The sequence below is a fragment of the Canis lupus genome, chromosome 18 (genome assembly GCF_048164855.1).
Source record: "Canis lupus baileyi chromosome 18, mCanLup2.hap1, whole genome shotgun sequence".
NCBI classification, from domain to species: domain Eukaryota; kingdom Metazoa; phylum Chordata; class Mammalia; order Carnivora; family Canidae; genus Canis; species Canis lupus.
In genome coordinates this window covers 32388504-32410513 of record NC_132855.1, presented here as the reverse complement: position 1 = coordinate 32410513, position 22010 = coordinate 32388504, and the positions used below count along the sequence as shown (strand labels likewise).

The window sequence follows — 22010 nt, the reverse complement described above, 5'->3', positions numbered from 1 at the left end:
AACAGGTAGTGATGGGAAATGAGGCCAAAATTTGAGGACAGAAGACTACTGTAGAGTTAAAAACCAGGAGAGGTCTAAAATTGTGTTTACCCTAACACCCACAAAGATACTGCTGCAAGTTCTCAACTGGAAGGAATTAGACATAGCTATAAATCATCCCTGATCTGCATCTATGGAAGAGGGCTATATTCATCTCTGATCAGGTACCCTCATTGCCTATATTTTTTACTCAACATATTTAATGGGACTCCTTCAGGAAGATGAAACTGATGCAAGAGGGAAGCCCAGCGATAAAGGAAAAATATTTGGAAGAGCAATATATGTGGAAGGCATAGGCAAACCTAAATGGATATTAACAGTATAAAGGAAATAAAATGTTTTAGGTTTAAAAATAACCTAGTATTTAAAGGTCACTGTAGGGTCTTGAAAATGGTAACAAATTAATTTATATCTGACTTTAATTAGCCAAAAAGCTGTGTGAAAATCTCTAGAGTAGATGTTGATATGTCAAGGAATGTTGTAATAGTAAAAATAGTGTAAGAATGTGTAACTAACAAACTAATGGATGTTGAGTTTAGTAAACACAAACACAAAAAGTCTAATTTAAATAAAAACAAACAGAAGAAAAAATACACAAAGAAGACTTGGAGAAAACAAGGTACAGAGAACAGATAGAAGAACTAGAAAACAAATCGAAAGATGGTAGATTTAAACACTAATATACAAATAAAATAAGTGTAAATGAACTAAAATTATAATTAATAAATGAAGATAAAATACTTTAAAGAAACTAAACTAAATAAATGTTACTTATAATAGACATACTCTCAGTATTAAAATTCAGAAAAGTTAAAAACAGAATACTAATTATTGAACAACACTAAAAGAAAGATTTTTTTTAAAAAAGAATAATAATAAAAATTATTGAACAACACTAAAAGAAAGATTTTTTAAAAAAAGATTTTATTAATTTATTCATGAAAGACACAGAGAGGCATAGACACAGGGAAAGGGAGAAGCAGGCCCCATGCAGGGAGCCCGACGTGGGACTCTATCCCAGGACTCCAGGATCATGCCCTGAGCTGAAGGCAGATGCCCAACTGCTGAGCCACCCAGGCATCCCTAAAAGAAAGATTTTAAAACCACATTAATATCAGACAAAGCAGACACTAATGCAAGACACATTATTAAAGATCAAAGAGACATTTCATATTGATAAAAGGGTAAAACCCCCAGGAAAATATAATAGTTCTAAGTTTGTACACACCTTATAACATATCTTCAAAATGATGAAAAATTTTACAGAACTATAGGAAAAATAGTTTCACAATGATACTGAAAGACTTTATTTATTTATTTATTTATTTATTTATTTATTTGAGAGAGAGTCAGAGAGCACAGGCATGCCAGCCGGGGAGGGGCAGAGGGAGAGGGAAAGAAAGGGAATCTCAAGCACACTCCCCACTCAATAAGAAGCCATTGTGGGTCTCTATCTTATGACCCTGAGATCAGGACCTGAGCCAGAACCAAGAGTTAGCTCGTCAATGGGCTGAGTCAGAGTCAGCAAGACACCCTTATATTGAAGGACTTGAAACAACTCTCAGCAACTAATAAAACAAGCAGATAAATCGGTAAGGTAAACATAATTAACCAACTTGACATAATGACAAATATAGAATATCCAACCCAACAATTTCAGAATACAAACTAATTTAAGCTAAAAGTAGAGGGAATTTATTGGCTTACTATTATTTATTATAACAGACAGGTATGTGCTCGTATCTTTGGGTTTCAGACATTGGACCCAGGGAGTTAAAAAATACCTTATAGATTTTAAATTTGTTTTCCTAGCTCAGTTCTGCTTTATTTTACATGTTTGATCTCCTTCTCTTCTGTTGCAAATAACCTGTCTTTCTCAGGCCTAGGAATATGGACCCAAGCAAGTCTAAATTTACATTTTAGCACTTAAATTCCAAAGGCAAGAGATGGTTATCCATATAGTAGCACTTGTTAAGATTTGGAGAATACTCTTATTGACCTGGCTTTGGTCTCATGCTAACGCCTGAATTAAACATTGAGGACAAGAAGATGGGTCCAGGATCTAATTCTACAGCAGCCTTATTAAAATCTCATGTCACAAGAGAGGAGTTTGGCAAATAAAAATGTTTCATGACTTCATAAGAACTCCTAAACTTCTGTTTACCAGAACTATGATCACCAAAGACAGTCTTTGATAATGTATCATAATGGAAAAATTACAAGAAGAATTCTAGTTGGTCCATTTTGGGTCACAAATGCCTCTTTGAATAATGTTAGCCAAGGGCATATAATATTTTTAATTTTTTCCTTTAACTTTTTATTTGGAAATAATTTCAAATTTAAAGAAAGTTAAAACAATACCATAAAGGATCCTCTTATTTCCTTACTCAAGTTAAATAACTTAATTAACATTTTGTCACACTTTTTAAATTATTATAATGTGTGTGTGTGCATATACATGCTTATGTTTCTAAACAATCCCAAAGTATGTTGCAAAAATCATGCCTTTACCCTTCTCAGCAATCATTTGCTAAGTACAAGGGCATTTTTTTGCTTATTAGAGTACAATTGTAAAAATCACAAAATTTAACATCAACACAATACTATTGTATAATATATAGTCCACATTCAATTTTGATTAATTGTCTCATTGTATTTAATCAATTTTACAATGTTGGATATTAAGGGTCCTCTTTTTATTACATACTAATTTTTTAAAAAGATTTATTTATTTATTCATGAGAGACACAGACTGAGAGAGAGAGAGGCAGAACACAGGCAGAGGAAGAAGCAGGCTCCACACAGGGAGCCCGATGTGGGACTCGATCCCGGATTCTGGGATCATGACCAGAGAAGAAGGCAGGCACCCAACCGCTGAGCCACCCAGGTGTCCCTCACATGCTAATTTTGATCCTATACCTTCTGTACCTCTGTATAGATAGTAGACTATTATTTTTCTGTGTCTCCTTTTCCTTATTGCCTTCTGCTATTTCCTTTTCTCATTTCTTCTCTGTGTTGCCTCCATGAGACCCAAATTGGTGTCTCCTCCTTTCTCCTACTATACATAGCTGCACCACTGTGTTTATGCCCTTCTGATGCCAACAGCTATACCTAGGTCTGCATGGACTTGGGGATTCTACGAGTCTACGGACATAAGATATTATTCACCCTAAGGAAAAAAAAATTTCCTTCAGAAGTAGAAAGGAAACTATGTTCCCAGGTCTTCACCAGTGTCCTCCTAAGCCCAGAGTATGTTTACATGTCCCTGTAGGTAGAAATAAGTCAATTACTTGAATATTCAATAAACCATCCTGAACTTGCACTTACCTTAACTGAAAAAACTTCATTGATTTGTTTTTGCATGGTTACCTTTTATTCAGGAATATGGCTTTGTTATTTTCTCTAAAATGACCTTGACATGATTTTTGCTTAAACTTCAGTAAAAGTTAAAATAATGGCACAACAGCATATCCTGTGACCCAGAACTTTCACTCCTGAGACTTTAAACCCACCCTCAAAAAACGATAAGATAAAAATACAAAGATAGTCTATCTGAAATTTATAATAATGTAAAAAAAATAGAAGCAACTAAATGTCGTTATTGGAAAAATAGTTAAATAAACCATAGAACATCTATACAATTAAGTATTATGTAACTTTTAAAAATCACAATGTAGGGCAGCCCCGGTGGCACAGCGTTTTAGCGCTGCCTGCAGCCTGGGGTGAGATCCTGGAGACCTGGGATCGAGTCCCAAGTCGGGCTCCCTACATGGAGCCTGCTTCTCCCTCCATCTGTGTCTCTGCCTCTCTCTCTCTCTCTCTCTCTCTCTCTCTGTGTCTCTATGAATAAATAAATTAGAATGTTTTTAAAAAAAGAAATTAAAAAAATAAAAATCACAATGTACAATAGTACTTAAGAACACAGAAAATTGTCCAGGTCAACAAATCAGGTAATAAACTATTATTCTAGAAAAACTCTATGTTAGGTAGCAAAAATTGGGATTAGATAGATTTCTTACTCTGGAGACAAAAGAAAAACAAAGCCTAAAGCAAAAATTAGAAACGTTCTTGAGGTAAACGATAAATGAAATAATATGAAGTCCAAAAGCCTTCTGTTTTCTGTGCCAAAATCTGTCTTGATGCAGTGTCTTCTTCTATATTAATAATCTTCAATAATACTATACATTGATAAGAATGGCTCCCTCATGACTGCTTGTCTGTCAAATTCAGAACCTCCTTATATTTAGTCTCTGTGCCTGTCACACCAAGGATTTATCCCAGGACCATGCCAAGCTCAGTAGGAGAGCCAGATTCTCTCAGTAATGTATACAGTTTATATTCCTCTTCTCTAACCCAATACTATTGGTCAACTCAAACACTCTTGCTATCTGGCCTAAGCATAGTGGCGAAACAAGGAACATAACAAAACTCTCCCTTGCCCTTTCTCCAGCCCACAGGCAAAGTTGGGGTATATCTGACTCCGGAAATAAAATGACTAAGTTCTCAAAGCAGGAAACACTACATAGTATGGGCTCACAGCTGATTATCCTCAGCAAGGTAAAGAAGAGCAATCAGGTCTGAAGTACCCAGTCAACACAGTCCAGGATGATTTTGCATATGATCTTCATGATTTTTATATTTTGCTTCAAGATGATAAATGCAGAGAATAGTAACAGATTGGTTTAATGCCCTATTTGGGCCACTTGGAGAGGTAGCAAATGACTCCAGACTGCTTATCTCATTTTATCCCTGATCTTCTTCATGTTTATATACATAAGATACTTGGAATCCCATTGCCCCAATGTCCTCTTGCCATGTTTATCAAACTAGCAATAGAACATGATAATTTTTTTTAAAAAAGGACATATTATTCAATGTTTGCTTAATGTTTTATAAGTACATCTTATAGAAGGTCAATGTTACACAAGTTATTATTTCAATTAGTTATGACATACTAATACAGAGTAGAGCTAGAACTCGAATTTCTGTAAATACTAGCAATATTTTTATCATAACATACTGTCTCCCTGCAGAGGAAAATTTGCCCATTCTGATCTGAAATATGGGAGGCATGACACGAAGTTTCCTTCCAGTGTTCCTGTGTTAACCTACATATGCATATGAATTGACTCTGGCTGGATCAAGCAAGCTTTAGGTCCTATTATGATCCTTCCTATTCCACTGGCTCCTACTCACTTTGATGATGGGCCTTGGATAGTCACTCATTTTGTTTGGGCTATTCCATTCCTTGTCCAGCCCCCATCCACTCCTGTTCATGCTGCAATGCCGCCAAACCACTTATCTGGTTTCCACTGGCATCAATGATTTTCAGATATCCTTTTTTTCCCTCAATATCAGTTATTATAATATACCCTAGTTATTATAATAGAGATAATTTTGTTGTTTTAACATTCTGGTTCCAATCTCTTTATGACTTGTAATTGGGGCATTGGAAACAGAGGCCAGATTGATTCACTAACTAGCTGGCTAGAGATCTTCAAATATATGCAGATGCTCTATCAAATAACGTATAAAGGGTCATCTCTAAATATACTCAAAGACATTCTATTCAATAACAAATAAAAGAGTCATTTTTCTCAAGCTGGAAGCCCCCTAACCTCAACTCTGGAATCTTCTATTAGAGCAATTTGATGGACCGTGATGCGCAAAGAATTAAGGCACACTTTCAACTCCCAATCTGCAAGCCTGTGCAGTATTCTACAGTAAGTTGCAATGCTGAATAAGTGCTTAAATAGACCTGTCCATCTAAATCTCTTCTGTCATTTATAAATGAGCCAGGATGCTACCATTGAGCTGATTTGTGGGGCAGAATTTAAAAGACCTTCTGTCAGCTTGTTTCAGATCTGGGTACACTGATCTCTCCAGCATCATTGGTGATGTATTTAAAAGCAGTCTCTCCACACCAGGGTACCACTGCTCTTATTCTAGACCAACCCTGTACTCAGGACCTTCCCATACACATTTTCTTGATTTGTTTCTTTTTGTCTTGAGAAATGTCATATTTTAATATCCTTGAGAACAGAAATGAAGATGATACTTTTATATTCTCCACAATCAATTTCCTTGTGCTTTTAACATAGAAAGCAGACAATAACATTGGATTGGGGACAAGGAGGAGCCGAAACCTAGGGCCCTTCCTTCAGGCTTTTCCCAGAGGAACTCACAGCTCCTAGAAAATGAGGCTCCAGGGTCTAATTACAGTCCTCTTCTATCTCTTGTGTCAACTAATTGCATCCTAATTGATCAGCTTGCCTCCACTCTTGATAAGCCCCAATATAGCCTCCACATATCTACAAAGGAACATTTTTAAAACAAAAATATCACTCTTCACCCTTCTACTTAATAGTCTTTGATGACTCACCTTAGCCAAAAGCTGCATTTCTAAAATGTGCTTTATATTAAGAATCACTGGAGTCTTATTTTATTTTATGATTTCAATTAGCATACAGCAAAATTGACTTTTTTCTTTTGGTCTCCAGTCTATGAATTTTAACACATGTCATTGTAGGCAGAATAGTGGCCCCAGATTTATAGGCACCCTGAACCATTTTTCTTGCCAGAGAAGAACATCAAACTCTGGTTTCAGCCCCTCTCAAAAACCCTTAACCCCGACATACTTCCTCCTATCTTCCATCCCATATAAGGTCAGTGGATCACTTATAGCAGAATCGTATGGGATTAGGATTTCTAGACCCAATCCCAGACCTACTGAATCTGAAACTTAGGCATCTTTATTTTAAAATAAAACCCCAAGTGATCTTACCTGACTGCTAAAGATCCTTGTTTTAGTAGATCAAAACATAGAAATGTTGTGGTGTTCATCTAGGTTGAAGGTACAATCATCTTGGAAGCTTTATAAGAAGGACGTGTCCCAGCTCTTTTGTGTGTTATTGGTAGTTGGAGATTGAAGCACATATCTTAAGAATGTTTCCCAGGAGGGGCAGCCCCAGTGGCTCAGCAGTTTAGCCCCACCTTTGGCCCAGGGCCTGATCTTGGAGACCCAGGATCGAGTCCCACGTCCGGCTCCCTGCATGGAGTCTGCTTCTCCCTCTGCCTGTGTCTCTGCCTCTCTCTCTGTGTGTCTGTCATGAATAAATAAATAAAATCTTAAAAAAAAAAATTTTTTTAAAGAATGTTTTTCAGGAGATTCTGACAATCCCAGGTTTTCTTTCTCTCTCTTTCTCTCACCTGCCAGTCCCTATTATCTACCTGAAATTGTCCACCAAATTTATATGCTAGCATAATGTATCATTTCATCTATAAAGATGTCTCCATATCTATATTCAGGAAAGATTAACTGCTCTCATAACTGTACTCAAATACTTATTAGATATTTATAATACAAAATTTCACCTACTGAATTATAGTCAGTGATCTGTTTCTTTCTTCCTCCTGCACTGTGAGTTCATCAAGAGAAGGAGCCGAGTCGTCTGTACTTTGTCATCTCCAGAGCTGGTTCAATAAGTATGTGTTGAAGTAATTACAAATTATGCTTTATATTTTTTAAAGATTTGTTATTTGTTTGAGAGAGAGAGAGAGAGAGAGAGAGAGGGAGAGGGCACATGCACAAACAGGCAGGAGGGGTAGAGGGAGAAGCAGACTCCCTGCTGAGCAGGGAGCCCAATGTGGGGCTCAATCCCAGGACCCTAGGATCATGACCTGATGCTTAACTGACTGAGCCACCCAGATGCAAATTACATGTTTTGTAAACACGGCAAAGCAAATAGCTCAGTAACAGCAGCAGGAAAGTCACTGAGAGAGTTTCTAGCATGACAAGTCTAATTCTCCAGTCTCCAGAAAATAAAGCAGCTCTGTTCCATGTTTTCCTAAATTTCTTTGTTTTTTTTTTAAGATTTTTTTCATTTATTCATGAGAGATATACAGAGAGAAGCAGAAACATAGGCAGAGGGAGAAGCAGGCTCCCCACAGGTGGCCGGATGAGGGACTCAATCCCAGAACCCTGGGATCATGCCCTGAACCGAAGGCAGATACTCAACTGTTGAGCCACTCAGGAATCCCTTCCTAAATTTCGTATTATAAATATCAGTGTAATAAGTTTCATCTCCTTTAAAGATGTCATTTCCACTATGGGAAACTTTATGATAAATTTCAATATTATTTTCCTTGGAATTCAAAAAGGATAGTAAGGGCTGATGGTAATTTGTTTACTCATATTAAATACCCCTCCCTGCAGAAAGGTTATATATTGCCACTTTCTGGAACTCAAAAATGGGTAAGTCCATTCTTTGGCCATTGACTATTAAGTGCTAGTTAGTGTAAATTCAGAGCAGAAGCCAGGAGATGGTTACCGTGTTCTTTTTCCCGATGCCATAACAACCATCAGTGTTCCGGCTTGAGACTGTACTGTCAGTGGTAATTCTGACACAGCACTGCAATTGACTCATGGTGGGTATATATAGAGAGAAACATGGTTTGTGTAAAACACTTAACACAATCTGGAATAAACTGGCTGATACAAGGCTCTTGTGACGTTGTATCCTTGAACAATCACAGCATCTGTCTTTGAGTTCCCAAACGGGTATGACAATAAACCTGAATATTGGGGTTGCTATGGTGAGTGTGCTTAAAAATTTGTTGAGCTTTTTTGAGGTGGGGGTTACATTAGGGGCACTTAGAAATGTGTGCATGTGGGGGGGCTTGGCTGTTATAGTTACTGTAGTTCTCACTGGCATGTAGTGCCTTTGGGGTTCCAGAGGCTATACATCCTACAATGCATCAGAATCTTGCTCAAGAATTATCTAGCCCAAATATTCATTGTTCTGGTGGAAAACACTGGACCACACCAACTACTTAAAAACCTGCAAGTTAATTATATTGAAAAATAAAAGAAAGAGTGAAAGAGAGGAACGAAGGAAGGAAGGAAGGAAGGAAGGAAGGAAGGAAGGAAGGAGAGGGAGAGAGGGAGGGAAGGAACATGCAGATTCAATAGTTATGTTTATAATGGATAAATGAAAGGTGGGTTTATCAGAATTTGAATTTTTATTCAAGAAGATTATTGAATCTGTTTGTGAAGAATATTCTGTTGTTCCTGACAAATCCTTGTTCAGAAAGCTATTACATTTCCAATTTTATGGAATATTCTTGAATCAGTTCTTTAATCAAAGGCTGAAATTTGAGGACTATCTTTCAGACATATAGTGTCTCCCCCCTCAGGATTTCAATTTTTACTAATATGGTTATGAATTTATTTATTATCTTTTTTCCCCATCGAGTGTTTTTCCTGCCCTTTACAGAAGTATTTATTCTATTTTGCTACTCTCCTTAAGAGATATTATACATCTGAAGACAAATGTTATATATAGTTCTTTCGCCTTTGAACATACTGTACACACCTTGATCCTTCACCATGAGCACTTCATGGTCATTCTTTATTACTAGGCTATGATTTCCCTCTGTACCTTTTTGTTGTTCTAGAAAAGGATGTTTCCAAAGGGAATAAATTCAGTCAGAAGGGACTTTAGCATTGCATTCAGAAACTGATGAATCTTTTTCAACCTCATCTATTAGATCAAACATCATGTTACATCTCTCGGGTGATGGCTGACATTGTAAACTCATATGCGCGTTGCTGTTCCCTGTCACCTTGTTGCATCCTTTGGCATTACTGCTGAATTTCTCTCCTAGTCACTTCAGTGCTTTGCATTTGACACAAGCATTTCTCAGTTGTGCCAGGGCACCTCTGTCATTTTTTCTTTTTTTTTTCTTTTCTTTACCTTTCCTTTTTTTTTTTTTTTTTGTTTTTGTTTTGTTTTTCATGATTTATCCATTTAAGCACCACCGTCATTTTACTGGCCTCACTGCTTTTAGCAGTACTTCCTAATTTAGTATCAGCTGTGAATTTCAGTGGAAAACATCTACTCCTTTCTATTTGTTTAACTAGGTATCGTATTTAACTTGCACCTTGCGGGCAGTTTCTATCATGAGGCCCATGCACCATAGTAGAATTCAAGTCTACCCAATGCTGAAGAGTCCGGCAACAAAGAGTCGTGTGCTATCTGGTCAATCTTTTGTTTAAAGCTAGGCAGATTAGATGATAAAGCATTGGCTTGTCCTGAGACTCAGAAAAAGATCAAATAACAGCATCAGGATAGAATCTTGGAACGCTAAGTGAATTAAATGATCCAGTGACATAAGTAACTATTTTCAAAAGCAACATAAATGTTTGAGGTCAAATCTATTTTCTCCTTCCCCTAAATCTGGATTTATTGTATACCTTGTCTGAAATCCTGGGGTGCATGCTGAATCTTTTATTCCATTTATTTTTATCAAGCCTGAGAAAGCTGTGTGAATGTTAATATGTACTGAATAAATCCTGTGATCACTGTAGCACCTTATAATGATGTGTTCCCAAGCTGCCATATCACGGTTGATTATTACTTCTTTTTCTTTGCAATCCTTCATTTAATTACCACTCCTTACATCGGTGTTAATATTCCTGACTATTTGAATTCATTTTTGAGTTCATGAGATGCTGTATCAAATATTTTGCTAAAATCCAAACGTATTACATCTCCCACATTGCATTCATCCACTAATCTTGTAATTTAATAAAAAAAGCAATCAGATTTGTTTGGCATGATTTGTTCTGTGTAAACCCATGCTGCTTATTGCTCAATGGTGCTTAAATGATAAGTAGTGCTCAACGCAAATTTCCTCATCTAACTTCTCATTTTAGCTCGGAAAAGTCTATAGTGTTTTTGTTCATAGATTTTCTCCTGGCACATAGTTAGTTTCTAGGTCCTAAACACCAGAGAACAGCAAGAACATATTAGTTTTATTACAGTACCATTTTTCTTTTTTTTTTTTTTTTTTTTGCTTTTCCATTATTTGTTTTTCCCATTTATTACCCCTGCATTTTCTCATTAGATTTTCCTTAAATTTATTATGTGAGTAATCCCTTTATTCTCATTTGCCTATAGCATCTTTTGAGGAAGGTGGTAACTGGTGGAGGGATGAGGACACTGAGAATAAAATATATTTCAAACATCTTTGAGAATAAAGGTCAATGCCTTGGTTATATTTATGCAACGTCTTTATCCATTTTAGTCATGTAATATAAGAAAGACATAGCTGTCTTTTACCCCTTAAGTCTGAATCTCATACTTACCATATAATATTTATTTCATTTTAATGGATTCTTTCATCTTCATTTGACCATAATTTAAATACTTGTTATGGGTTGAATTGTATCCTCTCTCCAAAACAGAGGGCGGTGGCAAGCTAACTGCAGTGCTCTGGAATGTGATCTTATTCAGAGAAAGGGTCTTTACAGAGAGAAATTAAATTGAGGTCATTAAGGTGAGCCCTAATGGAATATGACTGACATCTTTCTGAAAAGGAGAACTTGGACCATGGGGCAGAATCAGAGGGAAGACAATGTGAAAGGCACAGGGGGAAAAGGCCAACCACAAGCCAAGGAGAGAGTCCTGCAACAGATCCAGCCCTCAGAGGGTACCAACCCTGCTAGTACCTTAATTTTAAACTTCCAGGGCAGCCCCGGTGGCTCAGCGGTTTAGCGCCGCCTTCAGTCCAGGGTGTGATCCTGGAGACCCAGGATTGAGTCCCGCATCAGGCTCCCTGCATGGAGCTTGCTCCTCCCTATGCCTGTGTCTCTGCCTCTCTCTCTTTCTCTCTGTGTGTGTCTCTCATGAATAAATAAAATCTTTAAAATTAAAAATAAAAATAAACTTCCAGTCTCCAGGACTTGCCACCACATTTCTGCTGCTTGACCTACCTAGCCTGTTTGTGTGACTTTGTTATGGCAGCCCTAGCAAACGAATACAGTACCTGTCCTCTATGCATATTGGTTTGTTCTCATTATTCCTCTTAGATTATACTTTTCAAGAACTTGCTAAACATTTCCACTTCTTGCTAATCACTGCTTTTATGTCCATGTACTACATCAGCAGCCTTTAAGGGCCTGTAGGAATCAAAGAACTCTTGAAGGAATGGGAAGAACAAAAAGGACATTCTATCTTCAGCAGTTTCCCCATTTGGGAGATGAATGATAATATTATTATTTGGGACTGTGAAAAAGACTGGACAATTCTGTTTCTTTTTCAGTTGCCAATGACTTGGGAGAATTGCTTCTCATCAACTGTACAAGGGCATGATGGGGCTGGTGGAAGAAACCAAACTAAGGGCCAACTCTTGGGTTTTCTCCTCAGGGCTCTGAATCGTCAGTAAAGTGATGTTAGCATGGGAAGATAGTTGGTAAACATTTATTTCAGTAGTGGTGGCCTGCAAAGATTTATCATTATTTCTTGCTACTGGGATTTAAAAAAAAAAACGAAGTTCTTTATCATATCCATTAGTTTTGCCATCTTACTATCCTACTAAGCTTCTTTTCCACTTAAAACAGGTAGAGTCGCAGTGTATTCATTTTCATGGGGGTGTAGCTAAAATTCAGAAACCTTAAAATCTATCCGGCTCAGCCCCACAGATACTCATATAGATGCCTATGCCTCTCATACTTATAAACATCCACCATTCCCCGACTGATAAAATAGAAGATACAGGAATCTTTTATCTTGATAAACACTACAGATATGGAGGGGAGGGAGGTTAATTTTGTCAGGTCCAGGAAATAATCCCTCAAGTATATCTGTCCTGGAGGAACGGTATGATGCTTCAATCACAAAAAGTCATTCTGTGAGGCAACCCAAATGGAGCATCTTAATCATGCTTTCTGATCTAGAGTTCAGGTAGAGTGAATTTACTTTCCAAAGTTTGAGAGTGAGGAGTGGGCGCTGTTAATAACACACAGGGACAATAAGTGGATTGTCCCAGGCAAAAGGGGATTGATTATCTCAGTATCCCAGAGGTTCTTAGGTGGGTATCAACCTATGAGCTGTCTGCTACGAAATAGTCATTGCCACTGTGAATTTGAAACGGAATATATCAAAGACTAGAAATAACTCCATCTCAGAAGATGCTTTTTTCATTTCTATTGACCTTTTTAAGCATCAACGGTAGGTTGGGAACAGGGGGGCACTTGTCAGGGCAGATAACAAGGAAAACTACAGCATCTATAAAATGGGACCTCTTTGACTTGAAAACCTTCAGTTATTGTTGCTTGGAACCATCAACCATAACTAATACAATAACCCCTTCATAACAAAGGGAGAAATCCTAGTATGTACACATACACAGCAAGTAGGCATTTGATTAATGCTTTTTTTTTTTGATTAATGCTTTTAATCAAGATGTTTGAGATCAAGGCAGTCCAGAAGTTAGAGTCAGCAGTCTTCCCTGCCCTGATTTATAAATTTTGACCATCCCCTGCATTATGGGTCACATTACACTTAGTGACTAATTAAATGCTTCATTTAACGGTAATAGGCATGATTGAACATATAAACTCATTATATATATTTTTTTAAAAGTATTCTTGCTTCCTACTGTCACTAGCATTCTTAAGGCTACTTCTTTACCACACTCCATTTGCATAGAATCCATACACTAAAGGATGGATATATCACATCCACTAAGTGATACACCAAACCATATAATTATCTAAGTGTATGTTAGATTTACATGGGTTAGTCTTAGTTTAAGTGCGGGGATCACTTTTTATAAATCTGTTGTATATTCCATATGGCCTACCTATGGAATGGGGCATTTATTTTTTTCTAAAGATTTATTTATTTATTCATGAGAGACACACAGAGAGAGGAAGAGACAGGGAGCCCCACAGGGAGCCTGATGCTCACAAGACTCGATCCCAGATACCAGGATCATGCCTTGAACCGAAGGCAGATACTCAACTGCTGAGCCACCAGGCATTCCTGGAACAGGGCATTTAATTTGAATGCAGAAAATGCACAATCAGCTGATTTTTAAAGCCGTGTTTAATACCAATTTGTGGAAAATTCTTATTAAGGGATTCTGAGAGATTAAATCAATGGATTTCCCAAATTAGAGCAAATTGCAATGAATAATCTCAAGTCTGTTCTAATATGAATTAATATTTACTCAATGAATAAATTAGTGCACAATGTACTTTTCCTTTGGGATCTACATATCCAAACATTTATTTTAATTTTTTCACTTGCTTTGGTTTTAGAAATATTGCCTCGGGGTTTCTACATAATCACAAATTTTTGTGAAAAAAAGTAAACAGCAAGTTGTGGGGAAGAAGTCATTTTTCAGTTGGTTCTATTTCATAATTTTCTTGATACTGAATTTCAGAGGTAAGCAGGCAAAATAATCAGAAGGGCAATTATGTGTGTTATTTGTAACATTTACTATTTACAAGCTATTCACAAAACAAGTAAAAATCAACAAACAAAATTGGAATGTATCACATTTGGGCCTGGTATTATATATCTGAGAAAAATTTAAATATAATAATAGAATCTTATCTCTTCACATGCTACCCTTTCAATAATGAAGTAAAAGTTTATTCCATAAGTGAATGATTCTAAACAAGCCACCCTAATCTATATATGATCGAGTACCACAATGCAAGAAATAGATTTTGAAAGGAATCTTTAAGAGACTTGGAGAATGCGAGAAAAATATTCTATTTCTTTTCACGTGGAAAGTTTTTAGTGCTTATACCTAAAAATATGGTGAGAGGACAGTGGAGAGATGCCCATTTTATCTTGATAGCCTACTTTAATTAAATATTGTTATTTAATTTAGGATGTTTGTGATTTTAAAAAAATTATCTGAAATTATCACTGTCTTAAAGAGTTTAATCATAGCTTCAGTATGTTTGTGTTTTTATGATGTTAATCAAATCTATCATTTCAAATTTAAAAACCATGACGGCAAAATAATTTACTGCTTGACATGGTTTGTGTAAAGGGATTGTTTTTACTTGTTAACCTACACCTAAATAACGGAGTTATTTTCAAAACAGCCAGTAAGCTTATTATCTAAATGAACTTTTCTCCCTGCAACAATAATTGGGGCTTTGTAGATACACTGTTTATACATGTTTATTTTTTTTCTTTAATAAAGCCATTAAATGACAGGGTAATACCAGAAACAATCTATTAATGAAGAAACTGCAATATGAATTATGAGAAAGCAGAAAAAAACTGCATTTTTACCTTTCAATTCTAATATATGATAAGGTATTTTAATACTTTAAGAATAGAAGGATCTAGATGTTTTGGAAATAGTGGTGATGGTTGTACAACATTCTGAATGTAATTAATGCCACTGAATCACACACTTAACATGGTTAAAACTACAAGTTCTATGTTATATATACTGTACATTTTTAAAACAAAGAATTTAATATTTATGATTATTTTTAAGTATAAAGTAAAATATTTCTGTAGTATTAAAAGTAGAATAGTATTTTAAATTACAGAGTAAAAAGCAGTGCCCCCTTTTTGTCTCCTTTTTTTCTCCCTTTTTTCCCCCTTTTTTATTCTGCCATTTAAATTTGTTAAACTATAGGACAAGTACTTTTACTAGCTTTTCATAAAATTAAAATGTATATAAGATGTCACAGTCCCCTTTGTAGTAATGTGACATTAACAAAAAAAAAAAATCAAGATTTCTTTATAAAATAGTTTCTATGCTTTCAGTTCTTTCTAATTTAAACATCTGTCTCTTCTTCTGAATCATGTAAATTCAAATTTACTGTGCCTTAAAAGTTTTCTGGAAAATCTATTACTTTCAGAAGTCACGTCTAATAGCATAAATCACAGGGGCAGTGTTTACAACTTTCTGACGAATTTGATCAGTACATCTGTCTCTTTTGGGAGCGTTAAGCTGTATCCTTCTCTAGTAGGGGGGAAAAACCCACCACCAACAAAGTGGTACTTCAATCATTTTGATTTCTAAATGCTTAAAGACTCAAAAAAAAAAATCACGGTTTGATGTTGCTGTGTTTAAATAGCACTTGATTTCTTTGTCAGATTTTTCTATAAAGACTATTCAAGAATGGTTAAAGAAATGTTTTAAGTAAGACTGTGTTCAGCAAAATGTGAATCATTGTTACATACATTTTTAAGTATTAGAAATTTAAATCGAGAAAGTAGTTAGGTCCAAGTAACAGAAAAAAAGTACAGCTTATGAATTTGCCTGTGATCACATGACATCTTGACACAAGGACGTTTTTGTTTGCCACAAGCCTCACTAAGCTTCTCCTCGAGTGAAGCCAATCAGTGATAGAGGCAGTAGCATATGTCATGCATGGTTGCTGGCTGGCACATGGGAGTCACTGAAATAATTTGGGTAGCTCCCTTCTACAAATTTCTTTCCGATATAGTTGCTGAAAGGATTAAGTGAAATAATATATTAAAAGAAATTAGAGCTTACAACTAGAAAAAGATTTATCAGATATCCTGGGACCTAAGTTACTGGAAAGAGAATAATACATGGGAAGTGGTAGAAGGGTAGCAAAGACATTACTCAAGTGTCTTGGTCATAAACTAAATGATTAAAATGATTCAGATGATTAGGAGCAAGTCAAAAATTTAGACAACATTTCTCAGTTTTAGATGTGCCACCATTCAGAGTGATCACAATAATACTTTCAGTTTCTGGGCTTTTATTTCAGATTTAAGTTTTGAGCATATTTAATTTGCTATAATCACAAATTTCATAGTATGTATTTCCAAACCATAATTTCAATACATCCAAGTGGATTGAAAATGTCTTCTCCATAGAAATATTAAATATCATTTTAGAATGGAAGAATATTGGAGTCTACATGCAAAATAAAAACAAAAACAAAAAACTGTACCCAATATATGAATTCCTGAACCATAGCTATTCTATATATAATTTAGCATTCTAAAATCATTACTTCTATAAAGGTGTCTGTCCACTCTCAAACTCTATTTTTCCATATTTTTTTATAAATAAATCTTTCTAAATGAGTCTTACTTTAAAAAAAAAAAAAGTTATAGTCAAGCCCTGAAAGTACCAGTTCAGTTCTAAGTATTAGGCCAAATTCCTCAGGATCCCGTCCAACAGTGATATCTTAGGGAATCTTGTTATGAAATTCTTATCACAATTGCTTAATATGCTCAATAGGCTTTTTAATTCCCTTCTCTTATTTTGAACCAACTTTTTTTTTTGTACTACTCTATTTTTCTCATCTTCACATCAAACTGCAACTGGAAAATAGCTCATTCACTTATTTTTAAGTTTTACTTTTCCTCTTTTAAGATACCCAGTATGAAACATTCAAATGGCCTTCTCCTCTAATGTTTTGTCACTATAAGTTCTGAAAGTGTTGCTAGATAGACAAAGTAGCTTATTTTAGATACGCCCAAAATCTAGTTAAATGCTATTAACAGTGGGTAGTAGATTTCTGTCTTTGTCATATAGATGACTCATACTTTAGAACTAAATAGTAATCCCTTGCAGATGTTGAGATCGTATAGTAACAACTCATACTAGGACAAAAAGAAATTTATTTAAAAAATATAACTCTGGCTTGGACAACAGATTTAACTGAGCTACTACTCTGTAATTATCACACTTTTTTTTTTCTCTCATTACATAATATTTACATGAGCGGTTATTCAAATCATGTAAAAGCTTGATGCGATTACCAGATGCTTTAGTGGAATAGGTAAACTTGAATAGAATGCTTTCAGTACCATTTATGTGAACTAAAACTATTTCAATGGTAAACAAAAATGTTTTTCAATAACTTCCAATCCTATCTTCATCAATAAGACTTTTTGCCCATAGGTAAATCAATCCGTATTTTTACAAGTGTCTTCATCTACATGATAGGATGAATAACACACCCTCCCCACACCCCTCCATAGCCCAGTCCCGTGAATGATACTAACTTCAAAGATGTCATCAAGTTAAAGATCTTGAGATGAACAGATAATCCTGGGTGGACCCTAAATGCAATCACAAGTGTCCTTAGAAGAGACAGGCAGAGGAAGATAGTAGACAAAGGGATGTGACCACAGAAACTGAGACTGGAGTGATGAAGCCAGGAGCCAGGAGCTGGGAGCCAGAAATGTCAGCAGCCTCTAAAAGTGGAAGAAGTTAGAATGAGATTCTCCCCTGGAGCCTTCGAAAGGAACAAGCCCTATACACACCCTTTGATTTTAATAGCTTTTGACTCATTTTGGATTTCTGATCTCTAGGGCTACAAAAGGATAAATTTGTGTAGTTTCAAACCATTAACTTTGTTATAGTAGCTATAAGAAATTAAAACAATCTGTAAAAAGGAGGTTCAAATAAATGACCTCCAAAATCCTTCTAGGATTTGAGAGAACTGCTCTGCACTGTTAGCTTTGTGAATTTTTATTTTTCAGCATAACTTAAGAAAGATCATTTTTCATTAGTTATTTAGGATATAACATTCTTTGTTGTAATTAGTCTGTTGGGTAATAGGCAGCAAACTCTAGGAGGATATTTCTTTTAGTTTATTTTACCAAGTTGAAGAAAAAAATATTTTTAATTAATTTTCTATGAGTAGCCAATTAAATTAGAAATTCAAAACACAAGAATCTTGCAGAAATCAGCTGCCAGATTTATTAATCTATCTGAAAATAAAAACACAAGCAAACAAAAGGTAGGATAAAAACAGAACTTAAAAAAAAAAAAAAGAAAACTTTAGATACATTTCCCAAAAGAGTTTATAATGCAATGTTTTGAACCCTTCCGTATCGGAAATATCCTTAATGTTGGCCAATTACTTATTTTGTTTTGTGATTCACTACCTTAAGCAGAAAAATAATTTGTCCTTAAATATTATATAATTAATACTAGTTCTTCCTTTGATCCCTTAAGATAACTCATAGTCCAATTCCTCCCCAACGGGAAATTAGAACTTGAAATTTGAAAAGAAAAAGAAAAAAAGAAAAAGAGGAAAATAAAAAAAAGGAATCCTCAATACAATTTCATTTAGATATTTTAAAGACCCACTTTTCATTTCTCCTTTAATTTCTCCAAATATGTTCTCTTTCCAATAAATCTTCAGCTGAATATGTTAAAATTTGTTTTTATTCTAAGTGCTGTAAATGGCCACATGAGCATAGTGAGGGGAAAAAGTTCTCATTTTTAAGGCATTATTAGCCCAAATGGGCCAAATGATATATAATGTATATGCAGAACAATCATTGAAATCACAGGTTACATATATATGTTGAAATTAAAATCGTTTTTTTTTTTTGTAGGATTAAATGTGAGTAGTATTGATTATGGTATGTAAGTTTCCCAATACCTGTTCAATGTAGATACAGAAGCTGTGACCTGTGTGTGCCATGTTGGAAAATCGGTTGCCAGGCAATCATCTTTCATCAGTCTTTCCTGTGCTTGTTAAGAAATGCTTTTTTAAGTTGATTTTGGCTTTGTGTTTAAGATATTTTTCTTAATATTTCATTATAGACTCTTAAAAATGTTGTTCCTCTGGGATATTGATGGATTGAACAAAACTCACGCTTCTTGTTTGAACGGTTTTAGCAAGCTATTCAAAGATATTATAACACCACTTACTTTTTTTTTCCCAAGGTGAATGAAACAACATATCCTGCTTTCAATATTTTCTCCAAATGCCAAACAAAAACAAAACAAAACCCTTTGAAACTTTAAATCTTTAAATCTTCTTTCAAACAATCCAATCACATTTACACAAGAGTCCCAAACAAGATGAGTATCTGTGCCAGCACTATGTCATACAACAACTTCCTCAGATTCTTCGACAGTTTGTAAATAATTTTCTATTTCACCAAAAGTTACAAAAGTTTCCACAGTTTCCCTTAGCAAGCTGAAGCTTACTCTTCATTTGTCAATGTGCATAAAAGCTGCTTATAGCATAGCATGGCATAAGCTATTTTTTAAGCAATAAATGGTTTGAGTCATCTATTTTGTCCTGAAATGCTATCTGTAGTTAACTGCATTGCTTATAAATGGTCATAGTAAATTCAGCATGAAAGAGAATATTACAGAAAAGACAGCAGCAGAAGCATTAGCATTATCTAATATTTATATATGTTATCAACATAACACAGCAGTAAAAGGTTTAAATGCATATCAACGGGTACCATGTCTAAAAATTACTATAGTACCTATTTAGTGTATTGGATATTTTTCTTAAGGAGTGCTTGCTGTATCTAGAACAGCATAATACGTGATTTAGTACAGTTAATTCTTATCGATTAAATAATGTTTCTTTATGTACTGAAGGAAGTGAGATAGATATTTTTTGCTTCATTGTGATCCCAGATTTAACATTTAAATGAAGATCTCAAAGGACCATGACATATCGTTATTTAACTGAAACGGGCTTCAAAATATTTAAACAAGAGTATGATGTGTGTCTAGACAGCAAGGTGGCACCAGGTACATGGGATGCTACTGGCCTGTGACTCGATTTGGAGCCAGAGTCCAAAACTGTGCCCCTCATTTACAGTCATGGTGATCATCACTCAACTTCAGAGAGAATGACCCATTTTATGGTTATCCTCTGTGAGTCATACAGAAAGCAAAACAAAACAAATAACAGCAAATGCGATCTCTAAATACCTTTTTACAACAGGTGCAAAACCAGTCATTTCTAACAATTAAACTGCCATTTACAGTAGGTTTTTTTTGTTGTTTTTTTTTTGTTTGTTTTTTGTTTTTTGTGGATTTTTTTTGTACACCTTGCAGAGACTCAGAAATGACAGGGGAAAATGCCCAAGGCAAATAGTCTCCAAGTGGATATTTACACAATGTGAATTAACTGTACCATAGATACCCAGAGAAAATGAACATTTTCTTATGTTGTTATGAAATCAAATAAACATGATATAGCTTCATCATACTTAAAACCTGTAGGACCCCATCCCAAGCCTAAGTAAAAAGTAATCCCCATATCCCCCCACCCATTCACCCATTATTTTCCTGTTACACAGAATAAATGTTTAGATTACTCCCACCCACCCTCAAATAAAGTGCGCAGTCCATGGCAGACCATAGAATAATGCAACAGGAAAGCCCCTTTTTGTGTATTATTATTTAAAAATAAAATACAAACAACGAAAATCAAACAAAGATTGAAGAGAACTCAGAGATTCTCTGCATCCTGCAAAAAGAGGAGAAGCGCGAGGAGGCCCTGCGTGACTGTCACTTGGATTAATATACATAGCCTTCATTGTAGGGGTGGGGGTTGCAGCAGCCCCCTTCAGGCATGTAGGCCATGCTCTCGTCAAAGTGAGACAGAGGCACTGTGTCCTCTTCATTGATGTGACGTTCCATGTCTGTCTTCAGCAGTGGGCGCTGATTATCTGGAAAGGCCATGGAGAACAGGGCTTCTGGATCACACACAAATTTGTAGACATATCTCTCTCCGGCCACCTGATGAAAACACAGAAGAGAAAAATCGATCCTTACGTATAGTGTGGGATGTTAACTAACTAGCTTCCTGGGGTGATTATGTCATGATATATGCAAACAGTGAATCCCTATGCTGTACACCTGAAACTGACATAAAGCTATCTGTCACTTAACCTCAGGTGAGCCACAATCTTGACCATCCCCAAATGGTAAAGAGCAGAGAAAGAAAAGAACAAAAACATGGTTATACACCAGAAAGGATGCATAACAAAAGGAAAGTAACCAAGTGTTAGCAGGTATCCATAAAAGAAAAAAAAAAATCTTACTTTGTGGAATACACTTCAGTCCAATAGAGGGAAATGAGACCTTGAGCAATGATTGACCTTGAGTAATAATTACATTCATTCCAGGCACAGCTAGAAAGCTTAGCAGTTTGTTCATTTTAACATAAAGGTAAACTTACATTGTTATTTGGGGGGGGAAAAATCAATGATTTCATGCAAGCATCTCACAGTGAAATTTTTTTCCTTTGCTTTAGATAGTAGTATCTTTATTAAATAATTGGACCTTTACAACATAGTGTTTCCCTCTAAATATTAGATTTCTGAAATTCCTTAAAAGAAAAATGTGCTGTGTTCCTAATAAGACTAGACTAGTGACTCACTGATTCAAAA

General features: G+C 35.5%; 1 protein-coding gene and 1 long non-coding RNA gene across 12 annotated transcripts in view; both read right to left on the bottom strand.

Moving 5' to 3' along the window:
- Positions 1-985: 985 nt before the first annotated feature.
- LOC140609514 (uncharacterized) lies at positions 986-8377 on the bottom strand. The gene is made up of 4 exons (XR_012011328.1): positions 8058-8377; positions 7418-7512; positions 6824-7142; positions 986-1122 (listed from the first exon to the last, which is right to left on the bottom strand). It is a non-coding gene; the product is annotated as an uncharacterized lncRNA (long non-coding RNA).
- An 8200-nt stretch (positions 8378-16577) lies between these two features.
- The window catches only part of ETV1 (ETS variant transcription factor 1), a 96441-nt gene continuing 91008 nt past the window's right edge, over positions 16578-22010 (bottom strand). For all 11 annotated transcript variants that reach the window (XM_072783965.1, XM_072783967.1, XM_072783964.1 and 8 more), the window contains one exon: positions 16578-21357. In XM_072783965.1, the coding sequence (XP_072640066.1) occupies positions 21136-21357 (222 nt within the window). In that variant the 3' untranslated portion in view covers positions 16578-21135. The remainder of the gene's footprint in view (positions 21358-22010) is intronic.